This window comes from Podarcis melisellensis (genome assembly GCF_964234715.1).
Source record: "Podarcis melisellensis genome assembly, chromosome: 1".
NCBI lineage: Eukaryota > Metazoa > Chordata > Lepidosauria > Squamata > Lacertidae > Podarcis > Podarcis melisellensis.
In genome coordinates, this window is record NC_138528.1 from 107118253 (window position 1) to 107145188 (window position 26936).

Here is a 26936-nt window from a genome sequence, read left to right on the forward strand (position 1 = left end):
CCCCCTTGAAGCATCATCATAAGTGGCTGCTTGATAGATGTTCCCCTTGATAAACGACTTGTTCAAAAGAGACACAGTAGCTTTCATTTCCTGACCACAACACACTTTTAATTTGCAACAGCAGAACTGCTGGAGTGTGACTCAGTCCTACTCTCCAGCTTTTCAGGGTTCTGCTCCTGACAGGCCACATCACTGGGCAAAACAATAACTAGGTGCATCCACTAACAACAATCAATGCATCATGTTTTTTCTTTTGATACACACACACACACACACACAAACATTCAGTTGCAGAACTGATTACATTGGTGCTCTCACACACTCTCATCCTCTTCACCCCTCCCCGAAAACTCGGCCGCTTTCAAAATCACTCTGCTGGTCAAGATATTCTACTAGGAAATTGAGAAGTAGAGGTGGGGGTGGAGAGAAGGAGAAGAGGGCAGACCCAGAGGGGTTGGGGGGAGAGAATAAAGTGCACAAGTGCCATACAATATACAAAGCAGTGTCACCCAACCATGATTACTGTGTATTACTACTATTAGAATTATCATCATCATCATCATCATCCAGGAATTGCATTTAAACAGTGGCCACCATCCACCCCATCCAATTTCAGCCCTCAGCACACTATCCAATTCCCGATTTAAAATTTATAAATGTAATATCCTCATCACAAGCAGCAGGTCCAATCTGCTGTGAATATATATTACAGCTTTAACATCACAGAGGGAAATCTCCCATCTGGCAATCACATTCGCTCCAACAGCTCTAGGAAATAAAAGCAGGGGGGGGGGGCGCAGGGAGAGAAGAGAAAGAGAAAGCCGTGTCTTCCTGCTCTCTCCCCCCTCCCCCTTAAAAACATGTCTCAGGGCAAATTATGTGCATCTAAAATAAACAGTTGCTGTATTGATTGCCTTAAAGTCAACAAGTTCCAAATGCAAAATAAATAAATAATAATAATCAGATAATCATCCCTATTGTAACAGCGGCTCAGGGTTACTTTGGAGAGATATAGGCACCTACTAGCATCAGCCTAGGAGTGGACATTTGGCACTCAAGCTTTGCTTTGGATTCAGGTTTGTTAGGAAAGATCAGTGGTCACGTACTTAAGCTGACCATGAGGTTTTGCTCTGTCCTTATTTGCTTCTCCCACAGACTAGTAAAAGTGAGACAATTCGCTGTCCTTCTGTCACCCCACAAATTCCTAATTTTTGCATTTGTGCGCAAAACAAAATCTAATGTTATACTTTCTCTAAGCTTCTGTAACTGGACTTTTGTAAACTGCAATATATTGAAATCCTCCCTGCCCCATTTCATCAGATCCCTCCAGGCCTGTTTTTTTAAAGGTGTTTTGCAGAATGTGGCCTCTTACAATCATTTAAAAGTATGTTGCAATGACAAGCAGCTATATGGGAAAAAGGACAGAAAATACACAGGTCGTTATTAAAACTGGAGGAGGGAGGCGGAATAATTGGTTATTGTGCACCTATGAATCATCTTATTTTCCTATCCTGATCTAAAACCTACAAAAAAGTAGAGGGAGGAAAGATATAACGGTAGTATAGAGTAAGAAACAATAACTATTACTTTAAAATTTAAAAGGAAACATTTGCTGTGAGTGTAGGCATAGATATGTTCCGGGTTTCCCCCCTCCCCTTTTTACAGTCAGTGAGTTTACTAATTTACATAGTATTTGAGTGTACACAGTTCACTTTTGGTAACATGCAACTTTAGCATTGCAACTGAGAACAAAAGTAACGCTACAATCAAAGCAGAAATCAGAAACAAAATGATAACACACAAAAACTGCTTATTTACACACTTGAAGCTTTACCATTAACATCATTTATCTCTAGTTATATCCACATGCAAAGTCCTCAGATATATTTTTTTCATCATGCGCTTTAAAAATTTATCTAGATGCAAAGAAAGAGAGAAAGAAAGAAATAGAAAGACATAGATCCCAAAAGCAGACATACCATAAACACTGGTGCTACTGATCATTTCTTGCTGGCAGCACAAAAAAGCTGAATTGGATTTTTCCCCCTCTTCCTCTTCTTCTTCTCCTCCTCACAAGCAGGAATTCCAAAGGTTGCTTTTCATTAAAGCCACTTTTCCTCTCAGCTATCAAATGTCACTGCCTTGAAACGTGGGCCCTTTCGTCAGGTATTCATTTAACCTACATGCATATAATTAAGTGGGAAAGCAACATCAACGAAAAGGGGATCTCAGATCACAAGAGAAGAAAGAAAGGGGGGGGGAGAGAAGAGCACATGACCACGAATACAAGTCCATGTCAATTTCACTCACTCCCATTGAAACTAACAAGAGCTCCAGGGAGAATAGTAATAGGATCAGTGGATTGTATATACCATTAAATTATACATCTTTCTCTCCGTTCCAAGCCAACAATACGCCCACCGTGCTGTCCCCCCTCCCTCCACGATGATGTGCTTACATTTTACTGCATCAGCTTCTCTTGACATATTCACGCCCCCCCCACCCTGAACTAAAACACGGCAATTTAACCCTAACTTTCCCCTTCCGCCGATCCTCATTCGCACTAATTTGCTTAAAAGTTCGTTCCCCCAATACACCTAAGTCGCATCTTATCCGCGCGTTCCTGCTTGGACTCCAATTTGAAAAAAATAAAAGAGACCCACTTAAGCGAAAGTGGATTTGGCGGCGGGGTGGGGTGGAGGGGGAAGCTCTAAATCTCGCAATCGCGAACTCTTGGGCTCCTGACTATTGTTAGCAACGATCAAGGAAGGGGGGGGAACCATCCACCGCGATGCTATCTCTTTACTTTCCACGCTGCGCTTAGATGAGAAAAACGGAACGGGGGGAAAAAAGAGAAAAGAATAAACCAGTCTGGAGCATGTCCTATATTTAAATATAGATTTAAAGCATTATGGCTTAGATTTAATATTTAAAAGGCACACGCACAAAATTTAAAGCGCCCGTAGCCGCCTGGGATATATTTAAAATTATATAAAATTTTAAACAGAGCGGGCGGGAGGGGGGGAGGATGAAGAGAGACGAACGGCAATGGGAGATCTTACCTGGAGGTTTGGTAGAGAAGCCCGGTAGGTTAGAGCTGCATCGATCCTATCTGTTCGCTGATGAATGGGGGCTCGGGTTAAGTGAAGGTGCCTATGATTTGAAATCATTCCAAGTTTTTGAAGGGAAGACTGACTGCAGCCTCTGCCATGTTGGAATTTCAAACCCAAAACAGCTGCTTCGCAAAGAGCCAGCATGCCAGCAGCTGAACGCCTGCGCAGAGCGCCGCCGAGCCAAATTCAAATCACTTTCACACTCGGAGCCAAAGATCAGTTTTCAAAAAAGAGAGCGAGAGAGAGAGAGAGAGAAGAAGGTGGGGGGGATATCGGGAGGGAGAGAGAGAGAGAGGCACCAGATTCATGGGCAAGAGGAGGAGGAGAGGAAGCTCAATGGCCGCGCGCTACTGCCGCCGCCGCCGCACCACCACCACCACCACCAGGCCCCTGGCTGCACAGGTCAGGTTACATGGTAGGGGCTGTCGCTTGCAAGGAAGCCTGCAAACACTGCCTGGAGGTGGCCGGGAGGTCATGGCAGAGCAGCCAGGAAGCTCTCCCGCCCCTCCCGCGGCCGCCAAAAGGCGAATCGGGAACTTGGGGAGTTGGGATCCCTGCTCCCAACCTCGCCTCCGCCTCCTGCAGCAAGAGAAACACTTCTCCCAGCTCGGGCACTTTCCCTGCAGCCGGGAAAGCGCCATAGCCCGTCCCATCCCCCCAACCCCCCCCCCCAGCAGCGGCGGAGAACGTCTCTGCCTCCCCCCCACCCCACCGCCCGGTCCCCACCTCGCAATAAGCAACAGCGGCGGCGGCGCCTCCAGCTCCAGGCCCTACCGCAGCTCAGTGGCAGTAATGCCTCTGTGCAGCCCGCTCGCCGTCGACTCAGCTCCCTAGACTTTAGGATGCTGCGCGGCGGCAACAGCCGAGAGCGGCTGAAGCAAGAGAAAGACCGGGAAAGGGGGGGGGGGAGCCCGATCCTGCTCTGTGTGCTTGCTCGCGGGTAAAGAGTAAAGTCGCACTGTATGCTTATGGAGTTTTCCGCACCCCCCGGGTAAGAAACTGTGTGCGGCAAAGGGGATAGCAGCCTGAATGATGCAGGATAGCAGCAGACATTAGACTTTCCCCCCTAACAGTTGCCTTTTATTCCCGCTGTCTCCACTTGAAAGTTCCTTTGCGTGCAGGATCCCCTGCTCGCACTTGCTCCAAATGACGTTTCACGGCACCGTCCTGCACAAGTTCTTTCCTCACAAAGAAATTTTCCGCTGGGTTGAAGAGAGTGTTCACTGAGCAAATAAAGCCGCACTTCTTTCGGAATAGGACCCAGTGAATTCAGTCGGGGCATTATTTCTTAGTAAATCTCTGCAGTGGATACAGATGTAATATCCCATTAAACTCTTCAGAGTGTTTCTGTTTACTGTACTAGGATGGTGCTGTGGGGCTGCAATCTTAGGTATGCTTTCTTGGAAGTTCTACTGAATTGTTCTCTGTTTAAAAGGACTTCCCTGTGGATCCAAACTGGCAGCACCATCTGAGGTGAGGTGCTGAGTACACCAGGAATCTCCCACAGGATACATGGGAGTGGGAAGACAAAATATACCAAGGCTGCAATCCTAAATTGCCAAGGACCAAGTCCTGTTGAAATACTTGAATTAGTTCTGAGTAAAAATACTTTGAGGTGTGATGTCATTAAAAAGGCTTGCTTGGAAGTGAGTCCAGTTTGCATTGTGATAGTTGTAAACATGCAAAGGGTTTGGCTGTACCTCTTGCGATCCTCTGTGTTATCATTTGCAAGTGTCAGTTTCTTCACCTGTAAAATGGGCATCGTTAATACTAATTTTTAGTATAATCTCCAAGAGTTAATTTGAGCCCAGACTGAACAGAGATAAGTCTCTGGAATCAATTTTTATACAGCAAGTCCCATCTCTCCTTTATCTCCTATTAGTGAAATACCCCATAATTTGAGCTGTGAAAGTTGATTAGAAAGAATCTAGCCATCAGAGTGGCTCCTTGCAAATCCCTTGCTACTTACAGCTCAGGGAACATGCCCAGCAGCTTCAGGGATTAAGTGTTTAGGATCAGATGGCCACCGCACCTTCTTAAGAGGTATGGATGGGTGCGTTCTGGTGCTTTGATATCAAAAAAATACATGTTTGCTTATGATTTGATATCTCTTTACAACTGAATGATTCATAGTTGATTATGTGAACTACTTCCATTGACTTTTACTGCATTTGCAGTGATGTGATATGATAGTTCTGTTTGTGTTGCTACAAGTGCCTTTGTTGTACCTCACATACAAATAATCACTTGCCTGTTTGTTTGTTAGTTTAATTGTTGTTGTGTGAGGAACATGCACAGACAAATCCAAACCTTAGAGTTAGAACCTTTTTGATGGAATCCATTCTCAAATGCTTTGCTGCAGGGACCCACCAATGGTCTTTTGTCTTCGAGCAAAATCCACTTGTCACTTTCAGTGCCTTAATCAGAAGCTACATCTCTCAATCTGCGACACCCCCCCCCCCCACTTTAAAGGCAAGCTGGTGTTCATCTCAGGCTTTTCATACCCTTCCTTACCTTATTATGTTGGATGCAATGAATACTTTTTCACAGTCCATTTTGGGAGGGAAGAGTTATGTTGCCACATTGCATATGCAAGTTAAAAGCCCAGACAGAGGATCTAACACAGGGAGTGGCATTTTATCCCATGTTTCCCTTTTGTCATTTATATTCTGCACTAGTACCTTGAGACTCACCTCTGTGTACACAGAAAATAAGCCCCAGTGATTTCTATAGAGCCTGCTCCCCAGGAACTGGGCATACGATGGTAAACCTTTGGATTTTCTTCAGGTTAACACCAGTGTACTTGCAAAGCAGCCAGAAGGTGAGAAGGTAGAGCAACTCAAACATCTCCTTAATGTGTATTCCAGTGCCAGAAGACTCAATGGGACATTATGCATGCCAGAACGGCAAATTCCCAGCTCTATGAAAAGGACTGTCATAGAAAGTAGCGTGGAATAGTCTTCTGTCCAGTATAAAAATAAACATCCCATGGAGCTTGCCTTTGTGCTGCTAACAGTGCAGTCCTAAACATATCTCCTGAGAGGTATATCCCACTGAGTTCAGCAGGACTTCATCTCACCCGTGTGAGTACAGAATTGCAGCCTTAATGTGGGACTTGTCAATCCATTATGTCTTACTCATGTGCATATAATCGTTCACATTGCTCCAATTTTATGTGTATGGGGTTGTTGTTTTCTCTTGCAGGATTGCTAAGCTCTTTCTTTAACTACACTTCTCCAACCATATAGCCCAAGCATGTGCATGTTTGCTCAGATAAAAGTCTAAATTTAACTCAGATGAAAGTCCAAGTACCATGCACACTTACCGGCAGCCGTGTCCCAATATACATTAGTGTATATTATTAACTTGCATGTCCATCAGTTAACTATAGTTTTCAGTTAGGTGCAATTTATATTCATATGCTTCCTTTCACAAGCCTCTCCTTCCCTTGCATGCTATATATAATACACAAATAATACACAGTCCATGTTGGTCCCTTCCAGAGTAGATCCTATTAGATTATTAAATTATTTCTCATAATATATGTAACCTTTTACAGCTTTAAATCTGTATGGAAATATGTGCAATGTTTGGGTTTGTAATCCTTCCTGGGACCTTGTGGTAAAGGATGAGTAAGAAATCAAATAAGTAAATAAATCGTTCTCTGCATTAGGAGAAACAATTCCTGCATGCTCATAGTGGGAAAGGGATATTTCCTTCTGATATCAGCCCCTCATGCCTTGTGGGTTGCCTAACCTTGAGCCCCCACGCTGCACATATTTCCATATAGATTTAAATTGCCCTCCAGACACTTAGGATTACAACTCAGCTGCAGCCATGGGAGTTGTAGTCCAAGAAACTGGAAGGCACCAGGTTGGAGAAGACTTTCCCACATCCTTACCTTGTCTTAGGGAAGCCTGATTTTCCTCTATGGAGAAAATAGCTCCAGAGATGTTGATATCTTCTTCCTGCCAAGCAAGAAGGCCAAGCAAGCACCTGCTGCTTTTCTTGTACATCCTCCCCAAATGAATGATCAGTGCTGTCAGCTCTGATGGCACTGGTTGTGTATTTGTGGAAGGGCCACGGGTAAGAAAGGGTGGGGGAAGAGAACATCAGATCTGAATTTGACACCTGTACTAATGGCCAGGGACAGCCTACAAACTTCAGGGGTCAGCACTCTCTCTATATGTGTCTCTCCCCTATTACCATTCAAGACTCCTTCTCCTATGACCTTTATTGCATGAAGTGAACATGGCATCAACAGGAAGCAAGGCATTTGTTGCTGTAGCTCCAAGGCTGTGGGATAATATCCCACAATGTTTGGTTGAATTCATCCCTCCTAGCCATTAGGGGGCCGGTGACCAGACAGGCAGCCCTTTTGGTCATGGCACTCCATCTGTAGAATGCTCTTTGCAGAGAGGTTCACTTGGAGGCCTCTTTGATGTTTTGTTTGGCACCACGTAAAGGCTTAAAAAAAAAAGGGCAGGCATTTCAGCATATAGCGTAAGTTATCTTGACTGTTTTTATCCATTCTTTTGAATTTAATGGCTTTGTTTTGTTTTAATGGCCACTTCTTTTATTTTCTTTTATCACACTGGGAGTTTTTAGTGAAGGACTGAATAGAAATCTTCTAAATAAATAAATGAAACATATCTGTTTGGAAAGACATTTGGTCAGTAAACAAATATTGTATGCCTATCTGATATAATCTGCTGAGTTCAATGTCCTGTGCTTTTAATTTTAGTGTTGCCATTTTTACATGAGGATGTCGTTTTATTTTATTATAGATTATTGTTGTGAGCTGCCTCAAACTTGTAGAATTCGGACACAAATGCTATAAACAAATAAAGACATTTCCACAGGAACATAAGAAGCTGTCTTATTGCTCAGCGAAGCTCGGTATTGTCTCTAACACACAGATAACCTGTGGCATTCAGTATGGTGCTGGACTGCAGCTCCCATCATCCCTGATCAATGGACATTCTGACTGGAGGACTGAGAACTGGAATCCAACAACATCTGGAGGGCCACAGGTTCCTAATCCTTTTATTTATTTGTAGATAGACGGATAGAGAGGTAGATTGAATTTATATACCACCCTAAACCCACAGGTATATCCTTGACTCTGACCGCCCAGGGTTTTACACAGGAGTTTTTTCTAGCCCTGTCTGGAGATGCTGAGAGACCACCCTGCTACTGTCACATAGATTGTCAGGGCTCGAATCAGACACAGGTCAACAATAAAATAAGTAGATATCAGCTATCAGTTAACTCTTTCTGCAAGAAAACGGACATGCAACTTGTGGTCTCAGCAACATGGCCCAGTAGGCCTTGTCCCTATGAAGCAGTTGCCAGGACTGAAGGTCCCTTCCTTTCACCCTCACTAAAGCTCCTTCTCTCCTGGATGGTTCCCAAGCAGTCTCAAACTGTGTCTGTGCACCTCTGATCTCTGTTCTGATCTTCTCATTACTTTGCGAGTTCTGGGAGACCAGGGAGGAGGGGAGCTTGCAACAGCAGGAGAGGGAGACTCCCTGGATTCTTCAGCAATCTCTTGACGCCCCTCCTCCTCTGCTTTGGCCTCAGAGTCTAAACTGCTTTTCACAGGCTCGTCCTGCTCACTAAACCCTGTTGCCCCTTCAGCATCCAGCACCATCTTCCAATCTTTTCTCTCTGACCTCTCCTTGGTGTCCTACCACAAATCCCCTGGCTATGAACCTTCCTTCTCCGAGGTTTCCATTGGAGGCTCCCCAGTTGCTGCCTCCCACCACACCTCTTTGTCCGGCCAGTCCCTGATACATATCTATGTTGTCAGTACTGAAAGGAAGAAGAATAAGAAGAATTTTATCATTTGTACATCGCCCATCTCACTGGGTTGTCCCAGCCACTCTAATAATGCGTTAGATCAGCCTTCACAGTGTCCAGCCATGGGGAGTTGGAGTACCAAACATCTGGAGAGCACCAGCTTGGCGAAGGCTATGTTAGGTGTTTCACTTAGGGATGCTCAAGCACTAAAGATAGCTCTCTTCTTCCCCAGCACTATTGTTTGTATGCAGAAGGACCAATCCACAAATAGTAAATGGTTTCAATTTATAAGAGCTGGTTCACTTAGTTGTTCCAAGATGGGACTAGAGATTTAAATATCTCCAAAGACCATTCAGATCATTCTAATGGGGCAAGTGCTGCATAAACTATATTCTTAGATAAAATTAATTATGGAACAAAGTTCCATATTTTCCTTGCCTCCTGTGCCACTACCTCCTGGCATGTGTGCCATTTGTAAAAAAGAAGAAGAAGAATTCGTGTTCGTGTAAAATAAACCCTTTGTACGTGCACACATGCACACATTCTGGTTTTTTTGCTATATAAAGAGATGTCACCATAGCCTGTGGACATTTTGACAGCTCTATGAGAGCTAGTGCAGTGTGTTGGAGGAATGAGCTGTGAGATAAATCAGTTTGGATCTCACCTCAACCATGCACTTGGGGAACCTTAGGTGAACCTGTTAGCATCAGCCCTCAGCACCAAAGTAATTTGAGGTCTACTATATTGGCCTACTATAAAGATTTGTTGCAAGGCTCACAGCCTATGTGCTTTTACTTGGAAGTTAGGCCCAGTGCCAAGCAAGAATACAATTCTAGGCATGTCTGCTGATTGCGTTCCAAGTATGGATGAGACACTAGTCCTGCTGATGTTATGTATTTTGTCCCAGAGTGCTTAAATCACCACTAACATCAGCACGAAAAGAGGGTAGCTCCATCAGGTGCCCTTCTGTGAGGACTGCAGCTACCATGACGATGGCTGTCTGAGAGAAGAACTGTGTGGTGGGAGCAACCCTGTTCTTCTGGCCAAGACATTGTCACCTGCTCTGTTCCTAGATCTGGTGTTGGATGGAGAGTACTTCCAGGGAGGAACTGGTTTTTATCAAGGACAAGAGAGACAGAACTTAGGAAGTGTTGTTTATATCAGCCAGCCAGAAATCTGCATAGACACATCTGCATTAGAAGAATGGTCACTTCAAGAACTTGAGCTTGAGCTTGATTCTGCTTCCTCTCTCATATTCCCTTTTCCTTATGTAAGCTGCTCTGGGAGGGTTTTGACTAAAGTATAGATTAATTTTATCATTTCTGCTTCATAAATTATAAAAGGGTATAAGAGAAAGGAAGAAAGAAAGAGAAAGAAAGAAAGAAAGAAAGAAAGAAAGAAAGAAAGAAAGAAAGAAAGAAAGAAAGAAAGAAAGAAAGAAAGAAACATTTTATAGGAAGGAGATTGAGGCTGCACTCCTATACACATCTACTCAAAAGTAAGTCTCATTGAGTTCCATGGGGCTTGCTCCCAGAGTAGTATATATAGGATTGCAGCCTCAAGAAAAAATATTTTTAAATGTAAGGTATAAAGACTTCAACTTTCTCCACCAATCTACAGTAAAATGCAACAAATGGAATCAAAGCAAAAACTACATCAATAAAACTGTTTCTCAACCCCTTTATACTATTACTCTACAAATGGACGGCATCACTTAACAATATTGTGCATTAACAATACAATAAGTTCTCTAATAAGTTTCCATGAAATGACAATTTATTTAAAAACTCATCATTTGTAATTCTATTCTCATAAGACCATTTAGATGCATGGGTCTTTTCAATTCTAATAGACCTGCTAATAGTCCCTCACAAAAGAATTTATTCAGGCCCTTGACCTCAGATTGATACAACTGCACCACATAATCAGAATTAAGAGATGAGTCAAAGTAATATTCAGTAGTATCAAGGGGGTCAAACTGGTCCTTCAGCAACCCATGTACCATACATGCGAAGGTGATTTCAAAATCACTGCAGCAACCCCTTTCCCTTTGTGGTGTCTGAAGCCTTTGTACACACTTTTAGGAACAGTTTTGTCAATAAAATATTTAGCATACTATTCATACAGTCCATAGATTTTCTTTGTGAAAAGAACAATAGTGGGAAATCACGATTATTATTATTTTTAAGTATACTGAGCGGGATTTACAGGAAGGTCTTAGAGACCTGCCAATATACATTTTTATATTTTAAAGGAACGCAGCAGAAACCCCAGATTCAATTCCACAGCAAATGAAAATAGCTGTAAAGTTATATATAAGAACTGATAATCAGATTGAGATTTTCCTACTGCATACGAGTCAGGTAAACAATCACAAATATTTTCTACATATCTCAGGGTGTGAGCAAGTGCCCATTTTGATTGGGGGAGAAGATTTGGTCATACAGTGACCACAGTTTGGATGTAACAGTAAGCTATCGCTTCACATTATGTGAATGAGCCTCGGACTTGTGTGCTTTCCCCTATTATTTCTTCCCTGGAGTGGTTGCAAGAAGATCAAAAGAGTTTGCATCTTTTAAAAACCACTCATTACTCATTATGTCCGAATCTAGGTTTAGCTTTGTGCTTTAGAAAGGGGTAGGGAACCTTTCCCCTATGACTCACAGGAAAAAAAACAGTTGGGTGTGGCAGCTGGTACCAGGCATAGTAGCAACCAATGTTTGCTCAAGCCAGAGCCGGGGGGGGGGGGCAAAAAACATATGATCTGCCTCATATAGCTGTCTAGTAGGTAGAAGGAATCAGCAAAAATGAGGTACTCTGACTTTCAGGAATAAAATGCTTTCTGGTGCAGCAAAGCCACCAATGGATACAACCTATTAATTTCATTAACTCTGTGTTGGGTTATGGCCAAGAGTGTTTTAAAAAACAAAGTGAAGAGGTCAACTCATCAGCAAATACAGATCCCCTTGCCTCCAAAGTAAAACGCCATCATGAAAATACTTTACACCAGCTTAGGTTCAGGCCCAAAGTGTATAAAGGTTTTTCAGAACAGGCTCCTTAATTCCCTTGAATCTGCATTATGTTATGTAGTCTGTTGATGCTTGAATTAATGTGCAAGTTGTTAATCTCTCTAGACCTGGATTTAAAATTAGACAAAGCAATAATTAGTTTGGCACCATCATTTTGCTACCCAGAGAGTAATAATATAGGTCATAAAATACAAGAGAGCCCATTACAAGTTTTTTTTTTAACACATTGTTACTGGGGAAAGATACATAGGTGCAGAAATTTGAAAATAAATTATGGTTAGGCAGCAAAATAAATTAATGGTTTTTTTGTGAATCCAACCCTATGGCTGATCTTTTTGTTTTTATTAGCATTTTAATGCTAAAGTGGCGAAGCAGCCACATCTAGAACCCTCAAGGAGCTGCTGTTACCAATTTGCCAAGCACTCCCCTATTGCATCCATGCTGACCTTGACACTGTTGTGGCAAAGTCAGAGAATGATGGGACCTCGGATACCATTGAGCACTGCTAGGCCAGGCAACTTTCAACTTGTTTCCCCTGAGACTGTGGACTAACTGCTTGGAGTGGTGAGGCTAGTCCTTAAAGACTCCTCATTAAAAAGCCAAATTCTTTGGCCGTAGACAATAAATAAATAAATATATTGAAAACAAAATTCAGGATCAGGATTGTGATTGTGATGCACAACAAGCAGTGTTTTAACCATTTCTCCCCACACCAGTATCAATGACACCCCCCTCCCTAACTGTTGATACTGGTAGTGAAGCTTTCACTGATATTAATATTTAGATTTTCTTACATTGCAATCATCACTTTAGAGCCTCATCTGAATGGTTTCTGAATTCTGAGCTTCCCCCACCTCTAAATATTCCAGAAAATGTGCCTAATTACATTCTGAGAATACAAGCCTGAAACAGGATAAACATGGAATAGCCACATAGAAAGCATAGTCCTTTTGTATGTGCATCTCAGTTTGTTTTCAGGACAAAAGACTGCAGAGGAACAATGCAATTGCTTGCATTGGCTACTTTGTCCTGCCTTCCAATCACTCTTGCTTTATTTTTAGTTAAACATGAGAGATCAGGAAGTCATCAAATATCATAATTGGTCTTGATTTCTCAGGATATTTTGAGCTACATGCCATATCCAACAACAGTACATTGGCATTGTATTGAATCATTATGTTAAAATATCTCAGTATCCAGTTGCATATATTTTGCAAGTATTTAATTGCATGCAAAAAGCATCACATAGCAACATTAAGTATGTGTGTGTGTATACATAGCACTACACAAGTGCATAAATAAACAGAGAGCGGAAGAGATAGGTATAGAATGTAGATTCATTGCTATAAATGCATATATATTCATAACTCATTTAATGCGGAGCTTCTTGTGTAATGCAAGCCACTGATACAAAGTTGCTAATGATAATTATAGAAGTGATGCTGATTTAGTCATTTCAAGAAAGCCATAGAGGCATAATTAGTGTCTGAATGGCCTCAATATTGCATTATTAGGAGGCTAGGGTGAAACTTGAAATGAGAACATCAAGGCTGATAGGAGAAGAGAAAACATGAAATACATACATAATTCATTCTGAGATATTATGATAAAGGTTTATAACCAGAAACAATAATTTGCAGAAAGCATCTCATGTACCACAGCTGACTGCTGCAATCATTTGGTCAACCTGTTAAAGATCAAACAGTATTCTTCACTATTCTCAGTGGTATCTTTGTAATAAAGTAGCAGCAAACAGACAATGTTTGCTTCTGGTCAGTTTTAAAGAATGTTCAGTTTATCAGTAGAGACTTTAATCTCAAGCTTCATAGAGTACAAAGAGAACATTGATCCTACTGTGTTGTCCTTTAGGCCACAAGGCATGAGCATTTTTACATTCATTTGTCACAAAGCAAAAAAAGAAAGAAGGAAGTTAATACTTTGAAAACACCAAATGCCATCTTTTAAAACAGAATAATTTCCTATTTCTTTCTCTCTCTCTTTCATCCCCCAACTCATCTTTTTTTTTCTTCCTGCTATCTGATTAGGCTTCTGTTCCACCATACTTCACAGTTGTAACTAGTGGAGAAGAGCTCCAGTGCAGGATTTCATGATTCTGGATTCCCGCCAAGTCACCCATTAGCTAGTGACCTGGTGCTCGTGTTGAATGGAGCAATATCATTCATACAGGTCCACTGTTTTGGGTTCTGCTGTGAGTAGCCTACATGAAGAATGGCACTTTACCCCAGTTAGGTAAAGAAATGTGTCACAACCAGAGTAATTATTTCTGGTGAGACCAGGTCTGCAGATGAAAAGGAATTAGATTAAATTCACACTATGCGTGTCCTGCAGTTTATTTTGCATTTTCATTTACAGAAATAAAACAAAATGAATTACTTCCTTGACCATAGAATTGTTACCCCCCCCCCGCAAAAGTTGCTGCAAAAAGAATAGTGTATGCAGCACAATAGGCCTATGCAGGCATATCTTTATCAGAGTGAAGGGCAACAAGTATGCCAGCTCTTTCCCCACATTACAGACCCTATTGCTTTCCCATGAGTTGGATCGCTTTTGAAGTGGAACACCTACTCTGCTCATGGAGGTTGCTCATGACCAGGCCACACTAACCCATGATTTAATTATACAAAACGTTGAGCACTGAAAATGGCTCAGAAAGGTCAGCTGGTTCAAAATGTGACCACCAGATTCCTGGATGCCAGTGTGGTTTTGACCCCACTTCAAAGTGCTGTTTTTTAAATATATAAAGCCATAAACAATTTGGGCCTGAGCCAGTTGAAGGATTGCATGAAGCCACATCAACATGAACATCCTCCAAATTTGCTTCTTTACATTGCTCTGCTGGCAGATTATGTCTCATATCTTTGACTGGGTGTGGTTTTTCATGTTGTTGTTACTGCCAGCTTAGTAACTTTGGAGATATTGTTGTATTAAATGCTTCTATATATTGTATTGTCGATACCGTATTGAATTTTTATTATGGGAGCTGCCTTCAGTGGATTGTACTCAGAAAGGCAGCCTATAAATATTAAGAAAAAATAATAATTGATTGATTGATTGATTGATTTCAGGGTTTAAAATCACACAGGGAGCCTACATGAGTAGGCTGGTTCCCCACTACAAACGCTAGCCTGCAACTGAAGGAGAACAATAAGGGCAGTTATGGGGGCATGGGGTGGAGCTGGGATGCTCAACCCCACACTCCTTCAGGTAACAGCATTTGGAATTAGGATGACTAAATAGGACTAGTAAATAAATAAATATTCCAATAGGGCATAGGACTGCAGCCTAAGAACACCTGTATTTCCTATTGGCTGATGCTTAGGTAGATATCCCCTCACTGCTCTTGGTTTTATAATGGGCTCCAGCTGAGCTTCTCATTAGCAGTCTGTTCCCTCTTCTGTTTTGCATGAAACAATGTGGCATATCTGGTCCTGATCCACCACTAGGTATGAGCGAATCTCTCGATTTCAATTTCTCTCATTTTCTCAATTTTCCAATCTTAAATTCAGTTCTCAACATTTCTGTTTTTAAAAATCTGTGATTTTTAAAACTTGCTTTGGACATTTTTTTTTTTAGCACTTTAGTGTGAATTTTCCCCAACAGACATATTTTTGCAAACAGTTTTGACTAATATACACATTTTTGCAAGATATTTCTGCAATATACCGCATACCTGTATATGCTTTTGCAAATATATGCATCTATATGCACACTTTATCCTAATATACACATTTTTGTACACATCTGTTGGCTGAAGAAGGACCACTCCCATCATCCCTGATCGCTGGCCATCTTGGTTGGAGATGGTGGGACTTGGAGTCAAACAACATATAGAGGGCATCAGGTTGGTTGGGGAAGGCTGCCATGGGGTATCAGTAGTTTTGGTTGGTGTGTTTCCTCTCCTTAAGAATACATCTTCACTGGACAGTTTTCTCTACCAGTGGCCTGCGCTTGCCTGCCCCCCCTTCTTAGCTCTTTCTCTGTTATGGTTGAATGTTGGTTCCTCAGCAATGACAGCACATATTGACACCACTAAGGTGCTTTCCTCTGATATGCTTTTACACTTCTAGCACCAATCATATGGCTTTCTTTTAATTGTGTGTTAGAGCTTGTTTAGTCCAAAGCAATAGTGACAAGATGTCTCTCAAGGCCAGATAATTATCATTTATTTTGTGGTGCCAATAGAGAGTCTTCAAAATAAGATGAACTCAGGGGTATTGGCATGATTATTATTTTTCAGAGAAGCTATGATCAGCCTTATTCTCAGAAGCAGCCTACAAGAAATCTGTCAAATTTTGAGGATAACAACCAAATTCCCTCATGCAAATTTTATACTAGGTATCCAGCAGATGTGATCTCTGGTAATGAAATATGTGTATATAAAGCTTAATTTGGTTGTTCGTATCTCAGGAGGATATTGGGATGGGGGGAAATACCCAACTTGTAACACATGTTGGATTTTGAAAGCCATCCTTATAAACTTATATGTGCTTGGCAACTGTGTCCTGTTTAAACTGCAATATTGCCTTGTGCCTAGGTGGGCATCATGCCACTCTAGCAGATGGGCATGAGTTTAAGTGAGCCAGCATAGTAGTACATACTTTTCAGGGTCCAGACACCTATCATACCTGTAAAAAGCACTGCATCTAGGATTAAAGAGCTATACTAGTCCCCTCTAAATCATACACTGATTTGAACAGATATCTAGGATACAAAGAATGAACGGGACTAAAAGTCAGAACATCTACTATATATTTTTGGAAAATAGTTTGTCTGTCTGTTCTCTGTAAGTTTGGCTGCCTCTCAGAATATCACCACCAAACTTGGCTTGAGGGTTCCTGAGACGGAGATCTTTGTTGACAGTTGAGTGCTGGGCGCCATTTTAAATCAACATGCTGCACCAAAATGTGACTTCATCTGTTTGCTTGCCATAAGTTCATCTACCTCATCACAAAAGTAATCACAAGAACCAAACTGCAAGACTTAAATGACTCTGAAGGTATTGTACCCTAAGGCTGTTGGATGGTGTCTTGTACACCTTTCGACAACTCCTGCAGCCAAGCTGGTGCCAAATGTATTGCTCTGCTTTCCTTTGGACCACATTAGTGGGGCTGAGAGGGGGATATTGTGTATGGGTAGCTCAGGACCTCCATACACACTCTCCAGGCTTGCGCCCCAGGGACATCAATTTGGTGCTGCTAATGCAGTGGTTTGACTTCACTCCTGGAGGAGCACTCCATTGTCTCTTGAGACAGATGGATGACAACAATATTGTGTGGAGGGACCCTCAATGTGTATAGTTACGTAGTTTTCCCTTGCTTGGCTGGCTTTTCTTTCACAGATAGCTGGTGGGGGGGGCAGGGACAGAACAGTGCTGAGACAGATTGGGACCATAGCAAGTGGGGAGGGGGCTTAATCTTTTGCCGCCAGTGTTGTCCTGATTAGAATCACCCATCCAATTGCTAATCTCACAGGGAGGAAAGCTCCCCTTGACACCAACGAGAGCTTTCTTCTCATTGCAAATAGCCAGCACTGGGGGAGGAAGAACTGTGGTGGGGCAAATGAAGTTCTTCACACCCTCCCATGCTTATTAAGCCAAAATAAGCTACAAAATGGCAAAGAATGTGAAAAACTTTTTTTAAAAAAACATTTCTAGTTTTCTTTGTTTTCATTTTTTTCTGTGGATTTTATCATACTGCTGCTTTTAGATATGTTATTAGCAACCTTGGAAACATTTGATTGAGAGTCAGGGTTTACATTTCTTAAATACATACATAAATTAGTTCAGGAAAATATAAACTGGTAGGATTGCGGAGGCATCAGACACTATTATATAAGATGCTTAAGTCTGCATGTACCACACAGTCTCATGAACACTACCACTATTGTTTCAGATGAGGATATAGGCCTTTACCACTCCCTTGCAGTTTTATTGACAAATTCCCTTTCTATTTTGTGTAAGAGTTGAAATTCAATGATAAGTCATATAAGCTCGCTCTATAGAGAATCTGTAACACTGCTCCCAGGCACACTGCAATGATTGGAACCACAAGCCAAACACACTTTAGACGCTTAAAAATCTCGCAATCTACTGCATATATATAATGGAGCTTTCAGCTAGTACACTGCAGCTACTCATAAATGCATTTGCCTTAGGGGCATGAAATCAGAGTAGTTATTTGTATTACACTGAAATAGCCATGGCTACAGAGGAATTTACATAATAAATACACCTGCCTGCTTTAAAACATAGTGTGCAACTTTTGCAATATGTGTGGGTAGTGGTGGGGGTAGGTTAGAGAGGTATGTGTGTGTAGAAAACAGATGCGGATTTCAAAGTTACCCAAGCAGTTTATTCAAATAAATGCTTGAAATGCTGCTGTGTTGTATTTTAACATGCAATCATCTGGTAGCCAAAAGATGGTTCCAAATTTACGAATGATATTAAGTAAATTTGGCATTGCAACAAATGCTGTTTACGTTCCAGTCAATGGTCACTTGTTGTGGCTTTCAAGAAGATTAAAATTTGGTAACTTTGCATCCCTTGTAAGAATGTCTCTTTCAGTATTCAAAATTATACAAAAACCAAAAAGAGAAAGAAATATATCAAACACCACAGCACCAGAAGATAGTTTTTAAGTGAACTCAACAACATATATCCTTTTACTCTCTACTTTGTTATAACCGGTTGCCCTTTTAACAGTAAGAGACCCCTCAGGATATTAAAACATGACTGCAAATGAAAAAAGGTGTTCAGATGCATCCAGTTCATCTGGACATTAAGAGATTATGTGTCAGTCTGTTTTTAAAAATGTAAGCAAGTCTGATAACTCAGACCCTCTCCTGATGTTAGCAGTGTGAAAGCCACTACAGCCTGTCTTCTTCCAGCTCTGCTTCACTAAAGCCAGAAGACCTTGGCCATATAAGAGGGAGCCCACAGCATGGTTCCATTTCCATGTCCTTCCTTTCAGAAACTGGAACTTTACATATACCAAGCTACTTCACACCATAGAGATGCTTAAAGTTGCCGGGGAGACAACCTAAAATTCAGTCTAATTTTGTGACTTGCAAATATCAAAAGCTACACAGTCTTTCTGACATAATAGAGCCCTCTTGCATTAACTGTGCTGATTAATACAACATAGTAAGGGTAACATATTTCATAGGATGGACTTTGTAACAGTATATGAGCTCTTAATCCAATAACTAGAGGGTTTTGTACAACTCAAAAGCATACATATTCTTTACACCGAAAGAGGTCTAATAAAACATTTAGCACGCCTATTTTTCATTGCATATATTCTACAACATCTAAGCAACAGCTGCCTATTTCAGCCTTAAATAGTGGCCAGTGCCGGCTTAGTCTTGGGTAAGCTTTGTTTGATTTATGAGAATCCTCTGAAGATTGATGTGAGATAGCATAGTCTTTTATCTGGTTGGTCTTCTGTCTTTCTGGTTTGGCTTAATTCCTTACAACACTTTTGACTAGCGCTGCCTGTATTCTCAAGGCAGAGTTTTCTGTTCTTCTTCTTTTTTTAACCACAAGATCATTCACAAGATTCCATGTTTCTAATTTACTGAAAGTCGCAAATCCTTGCCACACTCTCACAATAATGTCTGTATTATAAATTATTTGAACTCTTGCAGTCAATCACTTTCAAACACAAAGGTAACATGGCAGCACATCTTCCCAAAGGGATGCTGCCTTCTGTCGTTGACTCCAGATATCTAAAATGAGACAAGAATGACACACTGAACATTTCAGCATGGTGATTTCCTGGTTATTAGTTACATTCAACTTCTTAGTGCAGCCTGGGACATGCAGTTACTATATCAAGGTCTACAGCTTTTGGGCTAAATCATGCTCCCCTGCTCCGTGCATATAAATACATACCCCCACCAAAAAAAACAATTTTTCTGGCCATTTCCAATAACAGCAGAGACAACTTTCCACTGGTATGTTATCATTTAGAGTGCCTCAAAACACATGCTTAGCTTGCTTGCTAGGAGAACATCTGAAGAAGAGGAAGAAGAGGAGGAGGAGTTTGGATTTAATATCCCACCTTTCACTCCACTTAAGGAGCCTCAAGGAGGCTAACAATTTCATTTTCCTTCCTCCCCCACAACAAACACTCTGTGAGGTGAGTGAGGCTGAGAGACTTCAGAGAAGTGTGACTAGCTCAAGGTCACCCAGCAGCTGCATGTGGAGGAGCGGGGAAGCAAACCCAGTTCACCAGATTATGAGACCACCGCTATTAACCACTACACCATGGGTAGGCAAACTAAGGCCCGGGGGCCGGATTCGGCCCAATCGCCTTCTAAATCTGGCCTGTGGACGATCCGGGAATCAGCATGTTTTTACATGAGTAGAATGTGTGCTTTTATTTAAAATGCATCTATGGGTTATTTGTGGGGCATAGGAATTGGTTCATCCCCCCCCCCAATATAGCCTGGCCCCCCACAAGGTCTGAGGGACAGTGGACCGGCCCCCTGCTGAAAAAGTTTGCTGACCCCTGCACTACACCATGCTGGCTCCCTGAAATACAAAGAAACATGGACTGTGGCATGGTAAGAAGGAAAAAAATCCCTTATCTAAAGCTATCTGAAAGTTGTCAAAAATATTTAGTTCAACAGAAGAAGAATGCCAGGTTCCAAGGACATAATCATCTTCACTGTGCTTGCATGTTTCCTCGGAAGTAACCCCCGTTAGGGTAGTGGGGCTTTTCCCCAAAGAAGGGCATATAGGCATATATGTTTGCTTGGAAGGAGCTTACTCCCACATTTGCCTTGCTGCTTTGGGGGCTTTAATTCTCAGTGTCTTTACTCCAGAGGACCCCACTTTAAGTCATGTATGCAGTAGTATCAAAACGTTGTAATCATTGCTTGTTTTCTGCAGTCTCTTTTGTTCAGCTATAAACAGGTTGGGTCTTTTATCTGCAGGGCTAGCAAGTGTGTGTATGTGTTTAATGAGATAGGGTAAATCTCAAAGGAGATGGTAAGGGCTCCATCTAGATTGGCCAGCTGCAAAATATGACAGGACTATTGTATATTTAACAGTTGTGCAGTAGAGAGAATTTCAGTTGGCGTAACCTGTTACACAACAACTGTTAAAAGATGCAGGAGCCATGTCCCTCTTACATCCAGCTACCCTCGTGTCATCAAGAAAGCGGAAAACTGGGAAGCCTGAATAGAATGTTTACCTTCTATCCATGATAGTGTGTAGCATTATCCACTAGACCGAGAACCTGACTAGCACTGTCTCCTCAGGAAAGCACATGGACAGAGTTGATTTGACAGGTCTCTTACCAGTCTGCTATCAACTGAAGGGTGCACAGTACTTCAGATACCTCCATTTAATTCCATGACAGAATGATAAAACCATGAAGCAAATTAGTGGATTTTCAGTCAATGGGTGGTGCTGAAATCTCAGATATGAGATTCCCTGGTACAATCTATGCTAGATATGGGCAGTATCCCCAAAGCATCACCCTTGCCAATAAAGCAATTACTTGACTGGCTGAGTAAAGGAGAGGATGGAACATTTAAAAAATAAATAATTGCAAGCAGGATGCCCATCCATTGTTCCGGTAGCTGATCAAAAGCAAAATCTGTGTGTATCTTTTTGAGCATAAGAACACAGTATACTTTCAGTTTTAACCCGGGGGAGTGGTGTGGAAAACTCTGTCCCAGTATCAAAAGTTTGGCAAACAATGACTTAAGAGAATAGGGATGCTGGACTATGACTGGCTCAGTTTATGCTTAGCCTTGAATAAAGAACTAAATGATGCATTAAGACATTGGATGATGAGTGAGGCAGAAAACTTCCTTGCTGTGAGGGTGTTTGTTAGAGTCTGTCAAGACAGGAAAGGAATTTCCTGCCGTTTTTGCATTGTGAGTGCCATGGAGGAAAACAGAACCGGCTTTACTGACATGAATGAGATGCTACAATGGGTCACTTGAGATACTGGAATTCTATGGCATTTATTCAACTCCAAACCATATTTCCCTGCTTATTACGTCAGCATGTAATCACTTCGGAACATTTGCTCTACATTTCTGATATTTCATCACTAAATAAAAATAAAAATAATCCACAATTTTTTGGGGGAGGGGAAAGGAATTCTGAAGCATAAGCCTTGCCATGCACAGTAGATGTTAACTATTATATTGTCTCCCATCATTAAACCATCCGTGTTTATCAGAGATATGGCAAATTCCTGACCTCTTTAAAAGAAATGCTGGCTGTAAGGCATTCCTTCCATAGCAACTATATATTCGTAGCTGCAATCTACTGCAGTCAGTCAAACTAAATAAACCATCAAGAATTCCAAGCTAGAAATGAGCTGTTGGTGGATCTCATTATCACGTTCTCTCTGAGGTCAGATTACTGGTAAATGCAATGTTTTCACCACTGGCGGATTTGCAACTGGTGCTGGAATTAGATTTCGGGGAAGACAACCACCTCACCATTGCTGATGGTGACAAAAAAAATCACTTAGAAAATATTTTTATGAGCATTACAGAAGTTCGACATTTTGTTTTCTTGCCAGCTCCTGGGAAAAACCAACTGGTCAGATGGGCTGGATATTTCCCCTTACATCCAAAATAACCTATACCATATATTTGTACATCTAGCCCAGGACTGTCTGCTCTAACTGGCAGCATCTATGCAGGGTCTCAGGCAAAGGTTTTTTCCCCCATTGCCTGTTACCTTGAACTCAAGGGTGATGGACCTGTGGCCCTCTGTGCTGGCTGATGGAATCCAGCAACTTTAGAATGCTTCACTTATGACCGTTGTCACTATGGGAGAGAAAGTAGAAAACTCTCATTTCATAGCCAACATACTTTCTCAAGGCAATGTAGATCTTGCATTCTAATTATTAAAACTGAGTTGCATTCCTCCTTTGAAAACAGTCCACAATCATGAATATACTCACCTGAAACTACACTTTTTTTAAAAAAAGGACAGGAGTTACCCCCAGGTAAAGGTGATTTGGACTGGGGTGTTAGTAAAAAACACAAATGGACCCATTGTTTCAAACATCTGGTAAGTGTCCTTAATTGTGCAACTCTTTGCATGGCTACTCATGACTAAGTCCCATCAGTTTCACAATGACATACTTCTGGGTAAGTGTGTCATAAGGTTGCAGCCTAAGAGTCCTACAGTGTGCAACCCTACACATTTTTGCTTGAAGCAAGTCCTACTAGATTCAATGAGGTTTTTGCTTTGTTAAGTGTGCATAGGTTTGCAGGCATAGCATTCACTTTGTTATTCCATTCTACAGTGAGGGGGAAAGGCACTTTGTCCTCATGTTCAATTCCACTTTCTCTGCGTTTTAAAAAGAAATATTTCACAGCTGGCTTGAGGTATGCATTCCACATGCGGGCAATGTCTTCACTAAGCATGTGAGCTGAGTAACAATACATGCACAATGCATGGTGTCACTTAGTAATATATCATGGTGTAAAACAAGATTAATGACATCACCCATATATAGGGGACAGGATTTACACTAATATGAGAAATGTATTCATTTAAAGGCCCAGGAATGAGAAAGCTCTAGTGGAAGCCAGGGTCACAAGCCACTGAAAGGACAAAGAGACCAGTTCAACTGGGTGTGTGGTTCTTGCCCCTTTTACTGGGAATGCAAAAATCTTTCCTTTTCCTGCAAAGTAGTAAAAATAGGGAATAGAAGAGCCCTTGTGGCTATGCAGCCCAATTCCTATGTGGCAAACCCTGTGTGAGTTCAATGGGGCTCTCCCAAGGAAAAGTGCCTGGCATTACAGCCTGAGGTTTACTCTCTTTTCTCCCCAAATCTGTTAACAGATTTGCATTTCTTAGGTGTGTTTTTTTTGTCAGTTGATATTTTTATTAAAGATTTCTTGGTTTACAAAGGCATGCACAATGTCTCTTTTTTCGAGTTACATTTTCCACAGGTCATTTTCATTTGTTGAGACATTAGGGTTACATTAGGAAGAAAAGGGGGGAAGAGGTGGAGGGGGCCATGGTGGGTAGGGTGGGGTTGGGAGGCAATGTTTCTATTTTACTTAATGTATGTGTGGGGTTTTGTATCAGCATCACTTGTGCGGGTTCTCTTTACTATTCACTTGTGTTCCTTTGGTGGTGAGAGAAGTTGGGGTTGGCCTAGGGTGTGGTTGCTTGTTTGTGATTGGCTGTGGTTTCATGTGTGAGTGGGGTGGGTGGGTGTTTTTGGATCAGGTTAGCCATATTGATTGATTCTGGTTAACAAGCTTATCTCATGCTGCAAAAGGATCACTTGGGACTGGGCACAAGGGCTGTCACAATGGGGCATCACAGTTTGTGGGCCTGTGCCATTGTAATGAATTGGCATATAGCATTCTGGAATGTATTCAGCCCTCAATAAACCCTTTCCGTAAGCACAAGGAGTTTTCTTCCTCTTTCCCTTCCCAGTACATAGCATTATATCTGCCCAGCAGCATAGGGCTGATTGTGCCGCTAATAGCATCTATTGCCAGATGTAGCACACAAAGCCACCATGTGTCTCAGAAACTGATAGCGAAGGGAGGAGGGGTGCAGCAAGGGTAGGCCAAGCAAATGTTCACATCCAGCTCCAATGGCTGTCACGGTAGAAGCAATGTGCCTCTGCTATGCTGCCATAATGGGATTTCAGCTGAACTCTAAAATGTAAAGCATGGATTTATTCTGCATGGGATGCTTCAGGTTGTCCTGTCATGACCGTGTGCTGGAATCCATGGGGCATGACAGTTGCCGAAGGGTGGCTAAGTCAGGCAGGTAGCAGATGGGATCAGGCTGGAGTTGCAGGACTTTGGATAGCTTCAAGCATATTCAAAGGATGGGTTAGTGGGAGAGCATCTGCCTTGCATGTAGAAGGTTCCAGGTTCAGTTCCTAGCAACTTCAGGGAGGACTGAGAAGGAACCCTTCCTGGAATCTGAGAGGCACTGCCAGTCACTGTAGACAGCACTGAGCTAGATGGACCAATAATCTGACTTGGGAACATAGAAAATTGCCTTATACGGTATCCATACTACTTGCTCTAACAAATTGTGAGGGCCAACTTAGACCTCTTATTCTCCTTGGCCTTTGGCAACCTAATACCCTTTGAACCTAGTACGCTTCCAGTGTTTTAGACTACAACATTCTAGGGAGTTTATTTCATTTATTTCATTTTCTGGAACAAAATCATATTCTGCTCTTCTAGGCAAAGCTCATATAAAGTGGTTTACAGCACGGAAAACTACAAATATATGCAGTCAATCCAGTGCTCTTGCCAATGCACTTCCAACTACTTTGCCCCTCTTTGTCTCCCTTCTGGTGAACAACAACCCACCTCCTGGGGAACTTGTGTAGTGGCTTTGCACACACGCGCACACACATACATATGTACAGCAGCCTGCTTTTTCCCAGAGAAACATACCCTTATGCTGAATGTTAGATCTTTTTAGCACAAGTTGATAGCTTTCTTATTTGCCCAGGCATTTTAGTTTTGATCATACAGCTGCTTGTGAAAAGTTGTTTTGTGTCATTAGTAAAAGGTCTCCTTAGAAAGTTTTCCTACTTATGCTTTATTGTAAACTTCTCTGGAAGCTCAATGAACTAAAGTGTCTCCCTTGAAAGGGGCTCCCTGGATGAATTCTGCATCCTGAAATATTTTAGGATTATTTCCTGTATGGCACTAATTTAAGGAAGGCGGTATTTCAAACTAGCGTAAGCAATCAAAGTTAGAGGAATATAGAAAGGATCAAATTATTTGCTGATTTATGCCAGGTGAGATATCAGGGATTACTAAATTTAGCCTGAAGGAAATATTTGATGAGGCTACAGTGAATTATTTGATACACACCACATGCAACCTCATTTTCAGCTGTCTGAGATTGCTGAATTCAAGAAGCAGTAGAAAAGGAATTTGTGCTATATATTCTTCCTTTTCATTCTAATCAGGGTAAAAAGGATATAAAATTGCAACATTGGTCAAGGGCAAGTCATCTTATGGGTCCATTCAGGGACTCTGTGCTCTAAGGCTCAGAGATCAGTGGGAGCACAACTATCTCAGACACCAAGCAGAGAGCTTCGCACAGCATGTGCATCATAGCGTCAATTTAAATATTTTTACATTTATATTCAGTGGCAGCTATATAAAGAAAGATTCAACTCTCTCCATCCCCTAGCAAGGGAGATGGAATAGAAGAAAAAGCACATTCTCCTAGAGGGCAATATTTAATTGTAATAGAACTGGGTATAATGACATTGAGTTAAATGGGTATGCACTTTCACCAGTGTTGGATTTTGTTCTACAAGTTTAACAATAATGTATAAATTAATGAAATACTCAGTATGAAAATTAGATAATGATGATGTTGTTATTAATATTCATATTCCGTTACTTATTTTTCACCTTACAAAGGGTCTCAATGTAATATACATTAAAGTAGTAAACAGATATACATAACATATAATAATAGAAGAGGGGACATGGCTTAAGAGTACAGCACATTCTTTTCATGCCAAAGGTTCCAGGTTCAATTCTTGGCATCTCCATTTAGGACTGGGAGATCCCTTGGCTGAAACCCTGGACAACTGCTGCCAGTAAGTGTAAAATAGTCTTTCTCAGCCTTAAGTTCCCAGATGTTGGAGTACAATTCCATCATCTTTAGCTAAAAAGACCAGTGGTCAGGAATTAAGGGAGTTGTAGTCCAACAACATCTGGGGACCCAAGTTTGAGAAAGGCTGCTATAGACAATACTGATGGTCCATTGGTCTGAGAAACCATAAGACAGCTTCCCATGTTCCTAAACTGACTAAAAGTGGGCATATTAAATATCCAAAAGTTAAAACCACCAACCTTACACAACACCATTGCTGTGGTATGAAGCATCATCAAAAACAACAAACTAAGAAACCCAACAATAAGCAAATGAGGAGGACACTTTTTTTTTGTCCAATAAAATTAAACAGTCTACTGACAACACCAC

General features: G+C 41.6%; 1 protein-coding gene and 1 long non-coding RNA gene across 10 annotated transcripts in view; one reads left to right on the forward strand and one right to left on the reverse strand.

Moving 5' to 3' along the window:
* Positions 1 to 3766, reverse strand: part of FIGN (fidgetin, microtubule severing factor) — a 124501-nt gene extending 120735 nt beyond the window's left edge. For both annotated transcript variants that reach the window (XM_081923320.1, XM_081923318.1), the window contains exons 1-2: positions 3063 to 3766; positions 1980 to 2179 (exon numbers count right to left, since the gene is read on the reverse strand). In XM_081923320.1, the coding sequence (XP_081779446.1) occupies positions 1980 to 2004 (25 nt within the window). In that variant the 5' untranslated portion in view covers positions 2005 to 2179; positions 3063 to 3766. The remainder of the gene's footprint in view (positions 1 to 1979; positions 2180 to 3062) is intronic.
* Positions 1 to 26936, forward strand: part of LOC309376827 — a 396206-nt gene that overhangs the window by 135551 nt on the left and 233719 nt on the right. The window lies entirely within an intron of this gene.